Below are 18414 nucleotides of genomic sequence, written 5' to 3'. Positions count from 1 at the left end.
TCATGATCGTTTCCAAGTCAACAATACAAATACCACGAGAGCGAGCGAGAGAGAGGGAGAGAAAGAGAGAGGGAGAGAGAGAGAGAGAGAGAGAGAGAGAGAGAGAGAGAGAGAGAGAGAGAGAGAAAGGAAAGAAACAATAACAAAGTGCATAGAATAAACTTTACTTTGGATGCGTCACGGCGATCCTCGTAAAATGAAAATATATGTATACATATGTATAATACATATATCTTTATCTCTTTTCTTGAATCATCGATTTCTTTGAATTAATCGGTATCTTGTAATAATAAAATTATTATGACTACCGTTAATCATTTAAACATGTATTTTAGAAGAATAGATTCAATCAGAGATTTCAAAATTATGTTAAATATTAAAATATGTGAGAATACTTTTTACGTATTCATAATAGAAACATTTTACTTATAGACAATCATTGGATGAATAATTCAAAATCAATTCGATTAAAGATTACGTATAAAAATGAATATTTATCTGGTGTTTTTCTCGCAGTTCGTAGATGTACATCGCACATCTATTTTAAATTGATTATCGATCCACTATCGATAGTAATTATTATACTTTCGATCGAGTTGAAAAAAACTATGTCGTATTTGAAAGTGTAACGTCTTATAAAAGTTTTGGAAAGTCTATTAGATTAGAATATACGATGTATTTTTTCTAATTCATTTATCCTTTTCAAATTTGTTACATAAATCGCCAGTGGAAATCTATGAAAGGGCTTATTTCTTCGTTTAACCTTCGAAGTACAGGAAGTGCATCTCTTAATGTATAAGCAAACAAAAGAAGTTTCATTAGATCCCATTAACAAGCAAATCTAATTGATATTATATAGTGATTATCTCTTTATAAAACATCAACATTGTTGTATTAATCTTGTCTTGTCTTTTTTTTCTTTTGTTTTTTTTTTCTTTTTTTCAAGGTAGACACGCACACATACGCGCGCGCTTATATAGAAGTTATCATGTATAAAAGTTATACGTAGCAGGAAGGCAGGAAAACATTTTTTATCGTACATGCTTAATATATGAAAAAACAAGCAAGACGAAAATGTAAAAGTATCCTCATCAATGATGTGTGATGTATCAACGACAACATCGCTCATTCATTGGCTAAATCATTGTTCAAGGTAGGGTATTAATCGTTAGTCTCTGCTATCTAGTAATAACACGAGCATATTAGGTAGGCGAATATTTTGCGTGTTACGTAACTCCGATTGACCGTCTAATTGAGTCAAGTGGCGGGAACAATAGCTCATATCTATTCCCTTACCCAACACTGTCGAACAACCTATATTGAATTCTTTAATCTATTATATCCGCGTTGATTTCTTTTTGTTTATTTTTTCTTTTTTTTTTTTTTTATTTTGACAATACGAATAGTTTGACGATGATGTATATATATATAATGAAAAGATTAAAAATAGAATGCAACGTATGATGTATACGATAAAAGCGACAGATTCAATTGATATAAGTTAAGATATTTATTTTGTTAATCAAAGAGATATTTTAAACATTTAAATAATGTTAACAGGCATTATCCCTTAATAATATTATATATAATAAATTTTTTAATTTAATCATATTAATAATCCATTTTGAAATTCTGTCAGAATGATTTATTCATTCAATGAATAATAACTATTATTATTAAAATATATAAATATTCAGTGAATAACATTCACAAATATTATTGCAAAAATGGTAATTATAGAACAAATGGCTTTGAAGGTTTCTTCGTTGTCGGTAATTTCATTACTGTCTTTTTTATTTATCGACATAACTTTGTATATTAACGACAGTCGATAAGAAGTAAGATTCAGGATTCGATCGGTAACTTATCATTAGATCGTAATGTAGGGTTTTTTTTATTATCGATATATTTGAATTTATTTTCTTTTAAAAAATGCATAAACGTTTAAGCACTTAATGAGAGATATATTTTATTTTATTTTATTTTATTTTATTTATATACAATGATTATATATATATTCGTAAAGATATTAATTGAAATATGATATAATATATAAATATAATATATTGGTAATAAATACGATGGTTTATCGATTTTATTTGTAAAACTATACTAGAGGCCACTTGAGTCTAAGAAGGAATTACAAATATAGAGAACACGTGCGATTCTTTTACTCTTCTTTTTTGTTTTGATTTATTATCAAGCGAACACGTGAGTGCAGAGAAAATACAATACAATAAAATTCATTGCTCTTATTACTCTGGTGTAGTAGAATTCATTGAAACATGTGCTAGAAGAGCAACATGTGAATTTTTAAACATAACCTATAAGGAAACATTAAAACTATCATAATATATAAACTTTCTTTTTTATAATAAAATTGTATAAGAAGATATTAAAGGATTAAAATGTTACGGAGACAAGCACGACTTCGAAGAGAGTATCTTTATAGAAAATCCGTTCAAGATAAATTAAAGAGCATTCAAGAAAAAAAGGATAAGTTAAAACGTAGCTTGGAAGAAAACATTCCAATACATCCAGATTTAAGAAAAAGTGCTTTATCGTTGCAACAAAAGATAGAATGGGAAGATTTAGGACCAGAATTAGCAGTGACTATGGGTACAGAAGTAGGCGGAACTGTAGCTTCCCATGAGGATGATGAATATCGTTGGGCTGGAGTTGAGAATCCAAAAATCGTTGTTACAACTTCTCGTGATCCTAGTTCAAGGCTTAAGATGTTTGTGAAAGAATTACGTTTAATTCTACCTAATTCCCAAAGAATGAATCGTGGTAATTATGAAATGAAACAATTGATACATGCGTGCAGGGCAAATGATGTAACAGATTTTGTAATCGTCCATGAACATAGAGGCATTCCTGATACTCTTGTAATATGTCATTTACCTTATGGACCAACTGCATATTTTACTATATCAGATGTCATTATGCGACATGATATACCAGAAATTGGAACTATGTCAGAAGAGTATCCTCATTTGATTTTTCACAATTTCAAAACAAAGTTAGCCAATAGAATCATGAGCATTCTCAAATATTTATTCCCAGTTCCAAAAGAAGATAGTAAAAGAGTTATTACTTTTGCCAATCATGACGATTATATATGTTTCCGTCATCACACGTATAAGAAAGTAAATGGAAAAGATATCGAACTGAAAGAAATTGGACCAAGGTTCCAATTAAAATTATATGAGATCAAATTAGGAACATTAGATGCCGCCGGTGCTGCTGATACAGAATGGGCATTAAGACCATATATGAATACCACTCATAAAAGAAGATTTTTATCTAATGACGATGGCTGGCAGCAAGAAGATGAAATTTAATTGTAATATATGAAATAACATTAAAGAAAAAAAAACGAATTACTGTATATAATATAAGTCTTACATTTTTAATAAAAAGAACGATTTTTTTCTATTCTGAAACGCCATCACAGTTAATAATTTGTAAATTTTTTAATGATAATTTCCTAATATATATAAATATACGTTGTATACGTATACGATATATGGTTACGATTTAAATAACGCGCCAAAGTGGAATGTAAAATGACATGCGCATTGATTCTAATATCCTTTGCACTTGTTTTTAAAAACAACATTAGTAAATAATCTTGTGCGTACATAACAGGCTTTATCGTAAAAAAAGTAAAAGAATTTTATCCTTAAAATATAATTATTTTTAAGTCTATTGTGCATGATGCAAAGCAATATTCGAAAGCCCGCGAAATCTAAGGAATCATCGCGGCGCAATAAGCATTCGAAGATTTCCGATCGGAAGACTGGTACAATGGATGTGTTCGTGTCGCCAAAACGTCAGAAAAGTGACGGTGAGAGATGTTAATATATTATTTTAGAAAACATCAAGTAGATCGAATGCTTGTTTGCTGATATTGCTTGCAGTATTTTGCACGATATGCGTGCATGAAGCATAAATTTATTGATTCTTTAGCAATATTTACTAAGAGTCGTATTTTGGTTAGTAGCGCTTCTGTATGCAGCGGAATGTAAACAAACTAAAGCGGTGTATGGTCATTTCGTGGTTAAATTTTTTTATATTTACAAAATATAAATAATATAATGTTAGCATAGCAGAAAATGCATTTAAGAAAAAAAAAATGATAAAATTAATATTATAGTATATACAACTTTTTGTAGCATAGCTTTAACATCCATTACAAATATCTTCTTGATAGCTCATAAATAGATTATTGCATTTGGCATAATTTACATGTACATTTATATTATAGTTTTATTAATTTTTTTATATTAACTCTCGTTATACATACATACATATATATATATATATATATATATATATATATATATATATATGTATGTATGTATATATATGAAAAGCAAATAATATATATCGCAACGAAGTACCTTCACACCCTTAGTATTTCGTATTTTTATCATTTGCAAAGCTGTAGTACTTTTTTAATTGTAGGTAATTTACAAGATCATATAGTTTGATGCTATAAATTATTTTGAACTCTTTTCTTTTCTTGGCAAGGTGCAGTCTGCTTTATATTTCAGATCTAGAGGTCACAGGGATTTCCCGAAGTGGCCGCGTAAGAAAGAAATCTTCTAAGCTTGTTGATTTTGAATCGCCTGATGACTTCTCGGAAAATAAATACAAGCGACAAAAAACGCAGTTACAAGCATCACAATTGTTGGAACAATATGAAGCACAGCATCATATGTCTCCTAGTCAAATTCAACAGACTCATGCTGGACGACAGAGAAAAAATTCAGGATCACATTCTGGACAGCAAAGAGTTAAAGCAGAACCAATATCTGATAATGAAGGCCAGTCATCAGCATCGGATTCAGATGATCCCATCGGGTTGAACGAAGATGAACGATATAGCATGGATTCTGGAAGTGATGATGAAATAGATCCTCTCATGATCGATGACAGAGAAACTGGATTTAGAAAATTAGAACCACCAGGTCAGGAAACACCTTCTCAAGCAAATAGTTTATATATGCTTGAAAAATGTAAAAAAAAATTAATTATTAAGGATGGCAAAATAATAGGCAGAATGAAGGCACAACGTAAGGATAAAGGGGTATGTACAAACAGAAATGGTTGGAAGATAAATTGTGTACAAATTGATAATTTTTCAGAAAACAAGATTTACTGCCTATATGTTATGGGCTAAAGAAATAAGGCAAGAACTACTGGAACAATGTCCTTATATGGGTATGCATATGCTTTTTCAGTTTTTTCTTTGGTACAAGCATAGTACAAATAGGCCTTTGTCTTATTAGTGTACTCTTGTTTTATTGATTATTGCTTTTTATAGATTTTGCTGCAATTTCTAAACGATTAGGTGAACTTTGGGCCACAGTGCCAAACCTGGAGAAATATAACTGGCGTAGACGCGCGAAGCGTTTAGCAGCAAAACCTCATTCTATGCCTACCAATAAAGATGAGTCTGTTTGGAAAATGCCACCACCTGCTTCTCGAAAAAAGTTCATAAATAAAATTGGTGGGTCAATTGATATTTCCAAATTATTGAAGAATTGTTATGAAGTTGTTAAATTTATATGCTAGACGACTCATCTTAATCTGCTTTATTGCACGTGCATTAGCTACAGAATTGTTAATACCTTATTTGTAGCATAGCGTTGAATTATTTTATAGATATCAAGCTATGAATATTTTACATGTATATAAATAGTATTTATAATAATACAAATATATAGTTTTGTAATTTTTTAAATGTATTTATCTGTTTTGTATTACAGGTAATGGAAAAGAAACTAAACCAATCTCTTCGAAAAAAACTCTTCAGTTAGGCGTACCTTCTGTTATAGGAAATGTACCTGTGTCACCTCCAACAAATAAAGGTGGGAAAGATTTGGTTAATGAACCTATAATAGGTACAGGAATGTACAAAGTAATTGGAACACAACCCATTGATGTTGCGGCACATCTCAAATTACTTGGTGAAAGTTTAACCATTATAGGTGAACGTTTAAAAGAACATGACGGTCAAATAGCAGTTTCGGGTAGTTTGTCGGTATTATTGGACTCGTTGCTCTGTGCATTAGGTCCTTTGATATGTCTTACACAACAGGTACCAGAAATTAATGGAGCCCAACACGAAACATTATCACAAATGCTTGATAATATCGCATATCTTATGCCTGGTTTGTAATATAGATATTATATGGAAACGCGTGTAAATATAGAAAATAGCTAAATATAAATAAATCAATAATACGTTTCTTTGCTTTTTAATAAAAATATAATTAATAATATCTATAGATAAGTAAATATTAGAAAATGTACAAATTGAAGATGTAGTCTTCATATATAAAGACATTTTTTATCATGTACAATGAAAACAATACAAAACGCGGCCGTAATTATAGATCTATAATATAATTTGTTATACATGTAAATAATTCATTACATTTACATCTTCAGAAATATATAATTTTATTTCAATTATCAGTTTTAAGAGTTATTGGGCTTTTAGCCAAATATGTGTATGTGTGTGTATATATATATATATATATATATACGTACATACATATACACATATATACAAATGATACTATATGTGTACAAAAATATAAATAAATACTTATACATAACTGTACAAAAAAAAATATTTAAAGTCTAATTAATATGATGTAACAGGTGGACAGATGCAAAACAAATTTTTGTCTCCGTATGTATCATCTATTCGACCCACACTAGGCCAAATTTTATTGTTTTTCTCTACAAATGGCTAAAATAAAAATATATTAATTGTTCATTAGTTTGAGTCGTTGATTAACGATTTCTTAAAATAATAATACTTACAGCAGGAAAAGCAGCTATTTCTCGAGAATATGGCAAAACCCAATCTTTTACAATAACTTGTAATTGTGTATGAGGTGCGTTCTTTAAAGGATTTTGAATTATATCGAACTTGCCGTTTTCGATATTATTAATTTCATTTTTTATGGCTGTAAAAATATACGTATTTAATATATAAATGTGATATTCTAAATATTATATTAGTAATTATGTATAAAACGTACAAATAAGAGCATCACAAAATCTATCTAATTCAGCTTTGTCCTCTGATTCAGTTGGTTCTATCATTAAAGTCCCCGCTACAGGCCAGCTCATAGTAGGAGCATGAAAACCATAATCCATTAATCTTTTAGCTATGTCTACTGCTTCAATATTTGCAGTTTTCTTGAAATCTCGTACATCCAAGATAAATTCATGGGCAACTAATCCTTCCCTACCTTTATATAGTGTTTTGTAATACTTTTCTAATCTCTTACTCATATAATTTGCATTAAGAATAGCCACTTGTGTTGCTTTACGTAAACCTTTTGGTCCCATCATTTTTATATAACCCCATGAGATTGGTAGTATAGCAGATGAACCAAAGGGAGCTGCCGATACAGCACCAGATTCTCTTAAAGCTTTTACATTGTTAATTGTAGAATTTATCACGGGGTGATTTGGAAGAAAAGGTGCAAGATGTTTCTTTCTGTAAATATATAACTTCATTATTTTTTGAAGATAAATGAGAGTAAGAAAGCATATACATAATGAATTACGTACACCCCAATGGGTCCCATGCCAGGACCACCTCCACCATGAGGTATACAAAATGTTTTGTGTAAGTTGAGATGCGATACATCACTACCATAATCCCCAGGTCGACATAAGCCAACTTGTGCATTCATATTTGCACCATCGAGATATACTTGACCACCAGCATTATGAACTAGAGTACATATATCTCTAATGGTATCTTCAAATACTCCATTTGTTGATGGATATGTTATCATTAAACACGATAATGTTTCCTGATATTCTTCTATTACTTCTTTCAAGTGCACAATATCAACAGAACCATCTTTGCATACAAATATAGGTTTCACTTGCATACCAGCCATTTGTGCAGAAGCCGGATTTGTTCCATGAGCAGACACGGGAATCAAACAAACTTTTCGATGATTAGCCCCTCTTGATTCATGATAACAATGTATAGCTCTTAAACCTGCGTATTCACCCTGAGCCCCACTATTTGGTTGAAAACTGATATTATCATATCCTGTTATGGCACAGAGATCTTTTTCTAATTCTGAAAATAATTGTTGATATCCCTGTGCTTGCTCTATTGGTGCAAAAGGATGTATATCCGTGAATCCTCGTAAGCTACACGGCATCATTTCGGTTGTTGAATTCAGCTTCATTGTACATGAACCCTATTATACAATTTAAAATTATAATATTTAATAGCTCATTATAATTAAATATTATCATTATATAATTTCATTATAAAGTAATAGACTTACTAAAGGAATCATACTGTGCACAAGAGATACATCTTTATTTTCCAAATATTTCATATATCTTACTATTCTAGTTTCAGAATGATGGCTTTTAAATACAGGATGTTGTAAATATAAAGAAGTACGTTTGAAAGAGGAATGTTCCAAGGATTGATTATTTAAAGAGTTAGATTTAATAATTTCTTCAACTGTCATGTTTGTAGAAAAAATTTTGAAGAGATCATTTACATCTTGTATTGTAGTTGTCTCATCAAGAGATATACCAACTGATTTATCTGAGAAGTATCTACAAAGATATATTTATCTATAAAACTTTAAAAATATATCAAATAAATAAATAAATAAATATTAAGACATTATAAGAGAAAAGTATTTACCTTAAATTAATTTTAGCTTTACTGGCATTGTCTTTTAATATATTTATTGGAATACTTGGTAATATCTGTATAGTATCAAAAAAATACTCGTTATTTATTTTATTTCCAGCAGATTGTAAACCTTTAACAAGAATTAATGTCAAATTATGTATTCTTGAAGCAATATTTCTGATTCCTTCAGGACCATGATACACCGCATACATTGCAGACATATTTGCTAATAATGCTTGTGCAGTACAGATATTACTAGTTGCTCTATCTCGTTTGATGTGTTGCTCACGTGTTTGAAGAGTTAAACGGTACGCATTTTGCCCATTAGAATCTCTTGTAACCCCAACCATTCTACCAGGCATTAAACGTACAAATTCTTTTTTGCAAGCAAAAAATCCTGCATGAGGACCTCCATATCCAAGCGGTACACCAAATCTTTGACTTGATCCAATGCATACATCTACAGAAAATTTACTTGGTGGTTCAATTAGTGCTAATGCTAATAAATCGGTGGCAGCACAAACGATAGTCTAAAAATGTATAATACAATTGTAAATGTTATAAGTATATATACATATATAAACTTAGAAATATTTATTAGAGATACACATACTCCGTCGGCTTGTGCTTTTTTTGTAACTTCAGAAAAATCATAAATAGATCCAGTAGTATCAGGATATTGCAAAAGAATACCAGATATATCCTTCTTGCTAGTATCAATATTAAAAATGTTTCCAATTTCTAGATTAAGACCAAGCGAAGTAGCACGAGTAGCGATAACACCAATTGTTTGAGGATGCACTTTATCAGATACAAATAATTTGTTTCTCTTATTTTGCCTGTAGGCAAGACCCAAAGCTTCTGCTGCAGCAGTACCTTCATCCAAAAGAGATGCATTTGCCATTTGCATTCCTGTTAAATCACATATCATAGTCTGATAATTTAATAAGCCTTCGAGTCTACCTTGAGAAATTTCTGGCTGATAAGGTGTATATTGCGTTGTCCTATAATAGAATATATTATATCAATTTCTATTATCATAGATATGTATTATTGCATAGTTTGGATTAAAATTAATTTACCATCCAGGGTTCTCAAAAATATTTCTCATTATGGTATGAGGTACACAACAGTTATGATAACCCATACCAATATAAGAACGCCATACTTCATTCTTTTCCGAAATTTTTATAATTCTTTTAATTAATTCATATTCAGCTGTAACAAAAATATAATATACAATCTCATATTTATTATAATATTTTATTAAGAGTACAAAGAATTTATCAGTATTGTTATAAAAACATATATTGTAATAAAACATTAAAGATAATCATGATTTAAATGTAGTATCGTGTTGAAAGAATCACGTGAATGTTAACTTGAATCACGAGATTGACCTATGACTCTAGATAGGCAGCATATGTCATAAGAAAAATTGATATGTTTCATTCAAGTAAATATATACGCTCACTATATATATATATATATAAATACATATATTGTACTACTATATAAATTTACATCAATTAAATATATTTGGTAAATAATATATATTATGTGCTATAGAAATTAATATATAAAACAATGATGCATGCAAATAATATAATCATAATATAAATATATTTTTTTTTAATAATACTATAAAAAACTTATGTTTCTTAATTTACGATTATAATATACAAAGGGTTATCACATTTTTGTAATTATCACAAAAGCAGTCTCGTGAGTTCTCACGTTTTGCGAAGTTTTCTTTGAAGATAATGTATGTATGTAGAGTAATATATATCGCTATTAATTTACACAATTATTATAATAATGTATGTTTTATAAGATTTTAATGGATATTTTTATAAATAAGAACATCAAAAGAGTATTACTTACTAATTGGCTGTTCGATATTTAAATCTTTAGAATGAAGAATATGATCTGGTATGGCAGTTTTGGATAATTCTTCAAGATTCTAAAATAAATTGTATGTATAAAATAAATTTACGAAAATTATAATATATAATAATTTCTATAAAGGTCATATGTATGTTTTACCTTAAAGCCAATAGTTTGCAACATTTGTGTCAATTCATATTCTCTAGGTCCAATATGTCTATTTTGAAATTCATCTTTCTGAGGAAGTAGCCTTTCAATATTTGTTGTTTTAGTACTATTATATTTATTTATATGCAATGATATTTTATTATCTTTACACAATCGTTTTGAATACTGTGTTACTCTCAAAGTAGAATGCATTTTAATATTTAATAACAAACCGTAAATATTACTGAACTCTATACACGGCTATTATGATGTTATTATAAAATGTTAGTACTATCAACAAGACTGAACAATATGAAGAAACTAAGAAGATTCATTACAGTAGAGAGATTTTATACTCCGTAAACTGGTATCATCAAATGATGTCACAATCACTGATTATAATATGAACTTTTCTAACCTTGAGTTATAGATCATTTACAGTAATATTATAAAATATTATCTTTGTAACATTATAAATTTATCTTTTGAATGAAATATATAGAAAACGTTTTTCATTTCAATAATAGAACTTTTTCAAATTTTAATGTCTTTATATTTGTACTTACATTATCAATGAAGTAAAATTTTAAAAATTCTTAAAATAAATATTCTTTATCAAATGTAATTTATGTTTACTACATTATAGGAAAACAATGTTGAGAAAAAAAAACATTTATGACATCAATATTTGAACTCTTTAACTAAATGAACAATAATCAGAAGAATAATTACAAATGTATTCTTAAATCTTGCCTGTACTTACAGATACAATTATAATATAGTATATTCCTACATTATGCCTCAGAGAAATATTATAATAAATTTATAACATAATAATATCTATATGTAAGAAAATGGATCAAGATCAAGGATATAATTAACATAATGAATAAAAAATTGTGAATGTAAGATTTACTTCATAAACTTATCTTTATTTTGTGTTAAAATCTTAGCAGATGATTTTGCATCCAAAAATAATGCACCTACTTCCTTTACATCTTCTTTTTTTATATTTGTACGCTCGTTAATTTTAGCTGTCAATGCTGCTGGAGTTAAAAGCTGCACCACATATCGTAGAGTCGTTTTTGTTCCCAATTCACCAAGAGTAGATAATGCTTCATCATCTATTTGTAATCCTTCTGTAGTTGCTCGCAATTTCACTATTTGTTCTATCTCTGCTCTTGAATAAGGTAATGTGCGTATAATAAGCAATCGATCCAATAAATCTAAAGGTATTCCATGCGGAGATATTATATCTTCAGTTCCTCTGATCACACAACGACCACGATTTGTAGCAAATATAACTATAGGTGCTATAGCACTTTCTAAGGCACGGTGAAGATAAGTAAACGTTTCAATATCTAACATATGTACTTCATCTATAAACAATACTCCTGGCACCAATTCAGCAATTCCTTGATCAATATATTTATTCACTACTTTATTTATTTCCTTTCGTAATTTATCTAAAATTATACAAGTATGCATTAATAAGAATGACTTTACCTATATAAAAATTCTTTACTATAATGTTATAGAAAAAAATATAATTCCACCTGTAATTTCTGTTTTCTTTGGTTTCATAAGCTGTCCCATCATCGACATTATATCTTGACCTCCCTGTGGTTTAGCATTTGCAACATCTAAATCATGTAATGTTACATCTTGAATGACTTCTTTCTTCTTATGAACATCTCCTTTTGGTAATGGAACATATTCTTCTGCTTCCAAATCAAATTCTGTTGCAAAATTATCGCTTCTTCCTTGTCTCTTTACAGCACCGCTATTTACTTCAATATAAATTACATCCCCTGTTTCTACTTTTTCCTTTTGTAGAGATTCATATATAGAAGGATCGAGTTTTAATTGTTTTGTTCCCTTAGCTGTTTTCAAACCGATAACGACATGAGATACTGTTTTCCCATAACCACCCATAGGATTTTCAGTCTCAATGGGAGTCAATTCAGTAACTTCTCCTTCGTATACTTCTTTAGTTTCTTTGATTCTTAAGCCAATAGCTCTTCTAAAATTTTCCATAAGAACTTCTGTCTTTTTTATTTCAGAACTGTAAACTTCGGATCCTACCATAGGACAAAACGGTACCTTATTTCCAAGTTCTTGAGCGATAGCTAAAGCAATTGCAGTTTTGCCAGTACCAGGAGGACCTGCTAATAAAACTGCGCGACCAGCCATCTTTTTTGACTTAATCATATCGACAACAATTCCGGCGGCCTGCAAAAGAATACACAAATTTTATAAATTTATTTAAATTGTAAAATAATTTTTGTTAAAAAAAAATGTTATAAAATACATAATAATAGAAAAAGTTGTAAAAAGAACATAGTTATTTTTTAATACGATTTAGAGTAATATTATTTAATAATTTTTCGGAAAAATTTCATATAAGTACGTAAATTAAAGAAAAAAGAAAAATTCTAACCTCACGAGCCAATTCTTGGCCGACAAGACCGGCAGCAGCTTGAATAGCTGTACCATTTTCGTCAAGACCTAAACCTTTAATATGTGTATGAGCAGAAATTCTCTGCGTTTTTGCTGTACTTTTAACTTCCTCGATCTTCATAATATAATAATTTTAATATACCAAAGAAAAAAATATCAAACAAGACCACACCAGTTGGTACCAGCCTGTACTTAGCATCGACTATGTTGATGCACATGCAATCAATTATTTGATCGTTAACCTATATCAACGCCCTTTATTTTATTACAAGAATTGCTACGTTGCTACGGCAATGCAAATTAAACAAAATATTGCAAATACAAAAATCGACTGATGTCAAACTTTTAATATGATTAATATTACTTTAAAGAGATCAACTTGCTTCTCATTTTAAAACTGATATTATTCTGAATGTTTCAAAACTTGTATATTTTACCATGTAAATTAATATTTATAAAAATAAAAAGAAATCTGAAACTGTTAATACATAGACACATAAACATTGTCTTACAGCTTTGTATTTTATTCCGAAACATGTAATATTTTATTTTTGTAAAATTTAACTTTGCAATATTCAAATTTCTCGTGTTTAATAAATGGCGCTTTTTTTGGCCATATGATTTAGTACTATTTTCTGAAACATAGATGGCTCAACATGTTGTACCTTTCTCGCAAGTGCACAAACTGTGATACTTATCTATATATAATTGCAAAGAAAATAATAATTTCGAGTCCGATGCACCTGGGAAAAATTGCCTATTGCCTATCGCCTATTTTCCGATCGCCGCATAATTTACATTAAGTTTGGTGAGGCCAAAATCCTTTGCCCTAGGTGCGACGTTGACTCTCTTTTTTGCTTTCAAATAAAATAAAAAGAAAAAATTAAAATTCTTTTTTTATATTGTACAATTAATTGATTAATTTAATTCTAAAGGGCGTTAATTTCTTTTTTAATGAATATATCATATATACTTGCAAATATCATATATACCATGTTCTGAACATTATACCATGTTCTTTATTTGTATATAAAATTATACAGAGGCTTTAAACAAAGGCTTTCTTTCTTTTACTATAAATTGTGAAAAATTCTTCTTACCTTTTAGCTAAAAGTGACATAAAAATGTATATATTTTTATAAAATATCATATATAGATTATAATGTAAGTTATGTGATAAGCAACTTAATATGAGCATAAAAAATAATCCCATTCAATGTTAAAGTCATTCCGATTACTTGGTTCATTGCTAAAGTTTCATGAAATATAATTGCTCCAGCAAAAAGTAAAAGAATAAATTTTGTATGTTTCACCATATTGTATCTAAGATTAAAAATAAAGATATATATAATATTATACTAACATTTTTATATGATTAGTGTAATTTAAAGGATACATTAGAGGGGAGGCTCGTGCTAGTGTCCAGTAGGATGTTAAATTTACAAGAAATGAAAGTACACTAGACAATAAAACCATGATCTAAAAAAATGATTGTAACAAGCGAGAAACATAAAATTATTTTAATTTTAAATTTTCATCACAATGTTCTTGCTCATGTGTAATATAAAAATACACGTGCCTTTTCTTAACTTTTATTAATTAATTTTCATTTGTATTCCGACGTGTGCATACCGACAATCTAATTCTAATCGCGAAAACTTATAAATTAATACTTTCGATAATTTTATAATTACTTAAACAATAATCAGTGTATACGGAGTACATAAAAATAATATTTAAACAATAGTACATTCGTTTTAATATTAAAAAGACGGAAACACACGAGAAATTTTAAGTAATTTTAATATAATTTTTCAATACATTAAAATTTTATCTTGGGGTTGTAAGTTCTTTTTTTATTGACATCTAGGTCTTTTTATTGACTTTGACGGTTACCGGATCAGTTCTCCTTCGTCCTTTGGCGAGTAATCATTGAAAGTCTCTCAGGATGTCTTTGCTGCAAGTATCAACGAATATTTAAGGTAAATTTATTTTTATATCGCATTTCTTCAACAATTTATATAGTTTCTTATTATTACAATGATAGTAATAATTTTGTTTTTATTTTTTTGTTTCAGAACATCATTTCAATCGTGCGCGAAGCAATGATATAATCGAATATTTGTATCGCTGAAATAATAATATTTCGATGCAGTGTTTATTCGTTCGGGTTTCGCGATTTAAACAAGTGTATTTGTATCGATTGCGTGCAATGCAATTGTTAGAGTCAGTGTTTATTCGCAAAGCGTTTTGCTTTTTTAACAGTCGCATAAACTGTTTATTTATAAGAGATAGTAGAGTTCGCGAAATAAATTCAGTGATCGTTCGTTAAAAAGTATTTATCACGTAATAGAGTTAATGCATCATTAAAGAGGATCTTGCTCAACTTCGATGTGGATTTACCTAATTTTAAAGAATCATCCACCCTCAATCTCGACTTAAACTGCAGACGAGTGTTTTGGAATCATCGCAGAACTTCTTAAGTAGTGAGTGAACTTTTAAATCCCTCTGATCACTCAATCATGTCAAGGACGAAAGGTCTGAATCGGCACGGGTGTTTGGTTGTAATTAATTAGTAGAAGAGCATTTAGTGACCACGAGTAAATTTTTTCGGAGATTTACTCGTGTATGGTTTCTTATGTTTTGATTTATTTATTAAATCAGGATAAGATCTTCTTGATCAAATGTATTTATAATTATTTGGGGTTTTGAATATTTTAATACATTTTTAAATATTTTACTTGCGCGGAAATAAGTAAAGAATCGATATTCATGAGTTATAATAAAGAACGAGCAAGAAGACATTCGCGATGGATAGTCTCTGGATTACAGTCAATGGATTACTATGGATGATTTTATTACAATAATTAAAATATTCGCTTATAAGAAGAAACGTCCAAGAGTTTGCTTTATATTGTTAAATAATTATTAATTAAATGTTTAATCAATTTAAATTGATAAAAGAAAAGTCTCGATAGAGTCATTGGTTTTGAAAAAGAAAAATCGAGTAGAATAATTGCTAAAAAACAAAGAGACGTAGTTCGTAAGCCTAGATGATAAATTAATTCATTTTTAGCTCAGGATTTTCAGCAATTAATATACTGATTCTAATTTCTTCTACGTTGTGAAAAAGTATTTTTCGAAAAGATAATAATAAGTTTTCAGATACGTTAGGAATGTGTTAGGGTTCTTTTTTCATATCTTAGAATCTGGAATCAAATTTTGTAGTTATAATTTTAGAGTGATAATCGATTAGGTTAGGGCACGAAGCAAACAAAAGGCTATATACCGAAGAGGTCCCCATAACATGTGGCTCAAAAGGACAACTATTAGGCTATTGAGCTTATTTTCAAAGGTTCACTAGAAACTTTCAAGAATGGCTCTTAGTCGTATTTTAATTTTACCATGTTGTCACTTAAAATGCTTTTATGGTGATGGGTGTAGGGGTGTAGATTTAAAAAACTGAGACGAAGTAACATTCCGTAAATAACATTCCCACATTGCCACGTGTACGCGAATAGAATTATTTCATATTTTACGCATTTTTAATATTAAACTGGAGACATAAATTTTACACATTTTCTCTTTTCTAAAATTCAATTGAATTTATAATTCTAGTTTAATAAAATCAAATTTTATATTAAAATCAATTGATAAATTTTGTACATTTTTTCTTTTCTAAAGTTCAATTAAATTCATAATTTTATTTTAATAAAATTGAGTTCTATATTAAAATCATATATCTATGAAATGTATAACTAATATAAAATTTGTTCAAAGAAAATATTATTTCTTTAGATCAGTATTCAGAATATTTCATTTTTTTTGTTAATTAATCTTTTATATTTCTTAAGTTTAATTAAATTAAATTTATAATTTTATCGTTTGTATAATTAATATACATGTATACATATTCTTTTTTCTTTCCTTATTTCTTTTCAGCTAGTTCCAGGTCGTGGGATCGTGAACACGGGAAAGACTAATTAATAAATAAGATTATTTTAAATTTAAAGAATGTACGATATTCGTAAAGCAAAATTAATTAATATTTAAACAATAGGCAACGTTATAAAGATCATATATAAGTACTACCGTATACTATTGATTAATAGATATACTATCGATTTAAAATTGAAACGCACAGAAAACTTTTTTCGCTGTCATTTCTATTTATTCTTATTTACTCTCATTAATTATCTTTTATATATCTCGCGTGGGACCCATGGGATGGGCTCATAGGTGTAGGCCTCTGTGGGTGCTGCTGTCTCAGCATCGTATAGAAATGCTACTCTTTTCTTTTCTTTTCTATCTCATATTTTTCTTTTTTAATTGTTTTCTTAATATTTATTTATATTGTTTCTTTTTAATTACGTTTAATTATGTGTTTAATTATGTGTTTAAGTATGTGTTTAATTATGTATTTAACTATGTATTTAACTATGTATTAGGTGGACCAGAAAGTAATGTCGCTTTCTTAAATTAAATTCAAACGAATAAATTTTTAACAAGTTTTTATTTTTAATCACAATCAAATATCGACATGCGCAGAAGCGACATTACTTTCCGGTCCAACTAATATTTAATTATGTGTTTAATTATGTTTTTAATTAGGTTTTTAATTATGTTATTAATATATTCTTATTAATTATGATTTATAAGCTTTAGGTAGGATCAAATGGGATGATGCGAGCAACTTTTTCAGCATCGTGCAAAGCTGCTTTTCTTTTCGTTTCTTTCTCTAGTTCTCTTATCTATTTATATATATTTATTTTTTATTTATGTTCTATATATATATATATATATATATTATTTTCTATTTTATATATTTTTTTTCTTTCATTTATTTTTTCTTTAGCTTTTTCTTTTCCATTATAAATCATCGAGGCATAGATTCACTTGCGGTCGGATGATTCGTCGCATGGCTCGATTCATCATCGATTTCTCCGCGAGAATACGGGCAGGATAGGAAGAACATTGGCGCGCGTGTCAGCGGGTACAGGGGTTCTCGGGCGCAATTAAACTTCGTTTGATTGTTTCTGCCGAAAACGTGGATTGTAAAGTAGTCACAGTTTTTCTAACACTTGTGTGGGTGTTCGGGCGCGATTAAAGGTTCTACTGTGAACTACGTTTTATTTCTTCAAAATTTCGATTATATTACTTCGCAAATTTGGATTTAAAAGTAGAATCAACGCTATTATAACACACACGTAAGT

The 18414-nt window shown here is 28.9% G+C and overlaps 4 protein-coding genes across 7 annotated transcripts; 2 read left to right on the top strand and 2 right to left on the bottom strand.

Annotated features, from left to right (window-relative positions):
- Positions 1-2128: 2128 nt before the first annotated feature.
- Positions 2129-3486, top strand: LOC124430674 (U3 small nucleolar ribonucleoprotein protein IMP4). The gene has a single exon (XM_046977597.1). It carries the CDS (start codon positions 2409-2411, stop codon positions 3342-3344), a length of 936 nt encoding a protein of 311 aa, XP_046833553.1. The 5' UTR covers positions 2129-2408; the 3' UTR covers positions 3345-3486.
- Positions 3487-3609: 123 nt separating this feature from the next.
- On the top strand, positions 3610-6259 carry LOC124430673 (HMG box-containing protein 4). Of its 4 annotated transcripts, none has more exons than XM_046977594.1 (5): positions 3610-3850; positions 4566-5095; positions 5154-5229; positions 5333-5518; positions 5778-6259. In XM_046977594.1, exons 1-5 carry the CDS (start codon positions 3718-3720, stop codon positions 6188-6190), a joined length of 1338 nt encoding a protein of 445 aa, XP_046833550.1. In that variant the 5' UTR covers positions 3610-3717; the 3' UTR covers positions 6191-6259. The 4 variants fall into 4 exon arrangements, with proteins under 4 accessions (XP_046833550.1, XP_046833552.1, XP_046833549.1 ...); XM_046977596.1 differs by having other exon boundaries at positions 4560-5095; positions 5847-6259; XM_046977593.1 differs by having other exon boundaries at positions 3611-3850; positions 4560-5095.
- Positions 6260-6456: 197 nt separating this feature from the next.
- On the bottom strand, positions 6457-11324 carry LOC124430671 (glycine dehydrogenase (decarboxylating), mitochondrial). The gene is made up of 10 exons (XM_046977591.1): positions 10754-11324; positions 10592-10670; positions 9790-9925; positions 9321-9711; positions 8717-9237; positions 8343-8625; positions 7603-8252; positions 7065-7528; positions 6844-6989; positions 6457-6769 (listed from the first exon to the last, which is right to left on the bottom strand). Exons 1-10 carry the CDS (start codon positions 10952-10954, stop codon positions 6662-6664), a joined length of 2979 nt encoding a protein of 992 aa, XP_046833547.1. The 5' UTR covers positions 10955-11324; the 3' UTR covers positions 6457-6661.
- A 328-nt stretch (positions 11325-11652) lies between these two features.
- Positions 11653-13512, bottom strand: LOC124430672 (ruvB-like 1). Its single transcript, XM_046977592.1, has 3 exons — positions 13182-13512; positions 12298-12973; positions 11653-12207 (listed from the first exon to the last, which is right to left on the bottom strand). Exons 1-3 carry the CDS (start codon positions 13320-13322, stop codon positions 11654-11656), a joined length of 1371 nt encoding a protein of 456 aa, XP_046833548.1. The 5' UTR covers positions 13323-13512; the 3' UTR covers position 11653.
- Positions 13513-18414: the final 4902 nt, after the last annotated feature.

This window comes from Vespa crabro, chromosome 19 (assembly GCF_910589235.1).
Source record: "Vespa crabro chromosome 19, iyVesCrab1.2, whole genome shotgun sequence".
Classification (NCBI taxonomy): Eukaryota; Metazoa; Arthropoda; class Insecta; order Hymenoptera; family Vespidae; genus Vespa; species Vespa crabro.
This window is presented reverse-complemented; position numbering and strand designations above follow the sequence as displayed.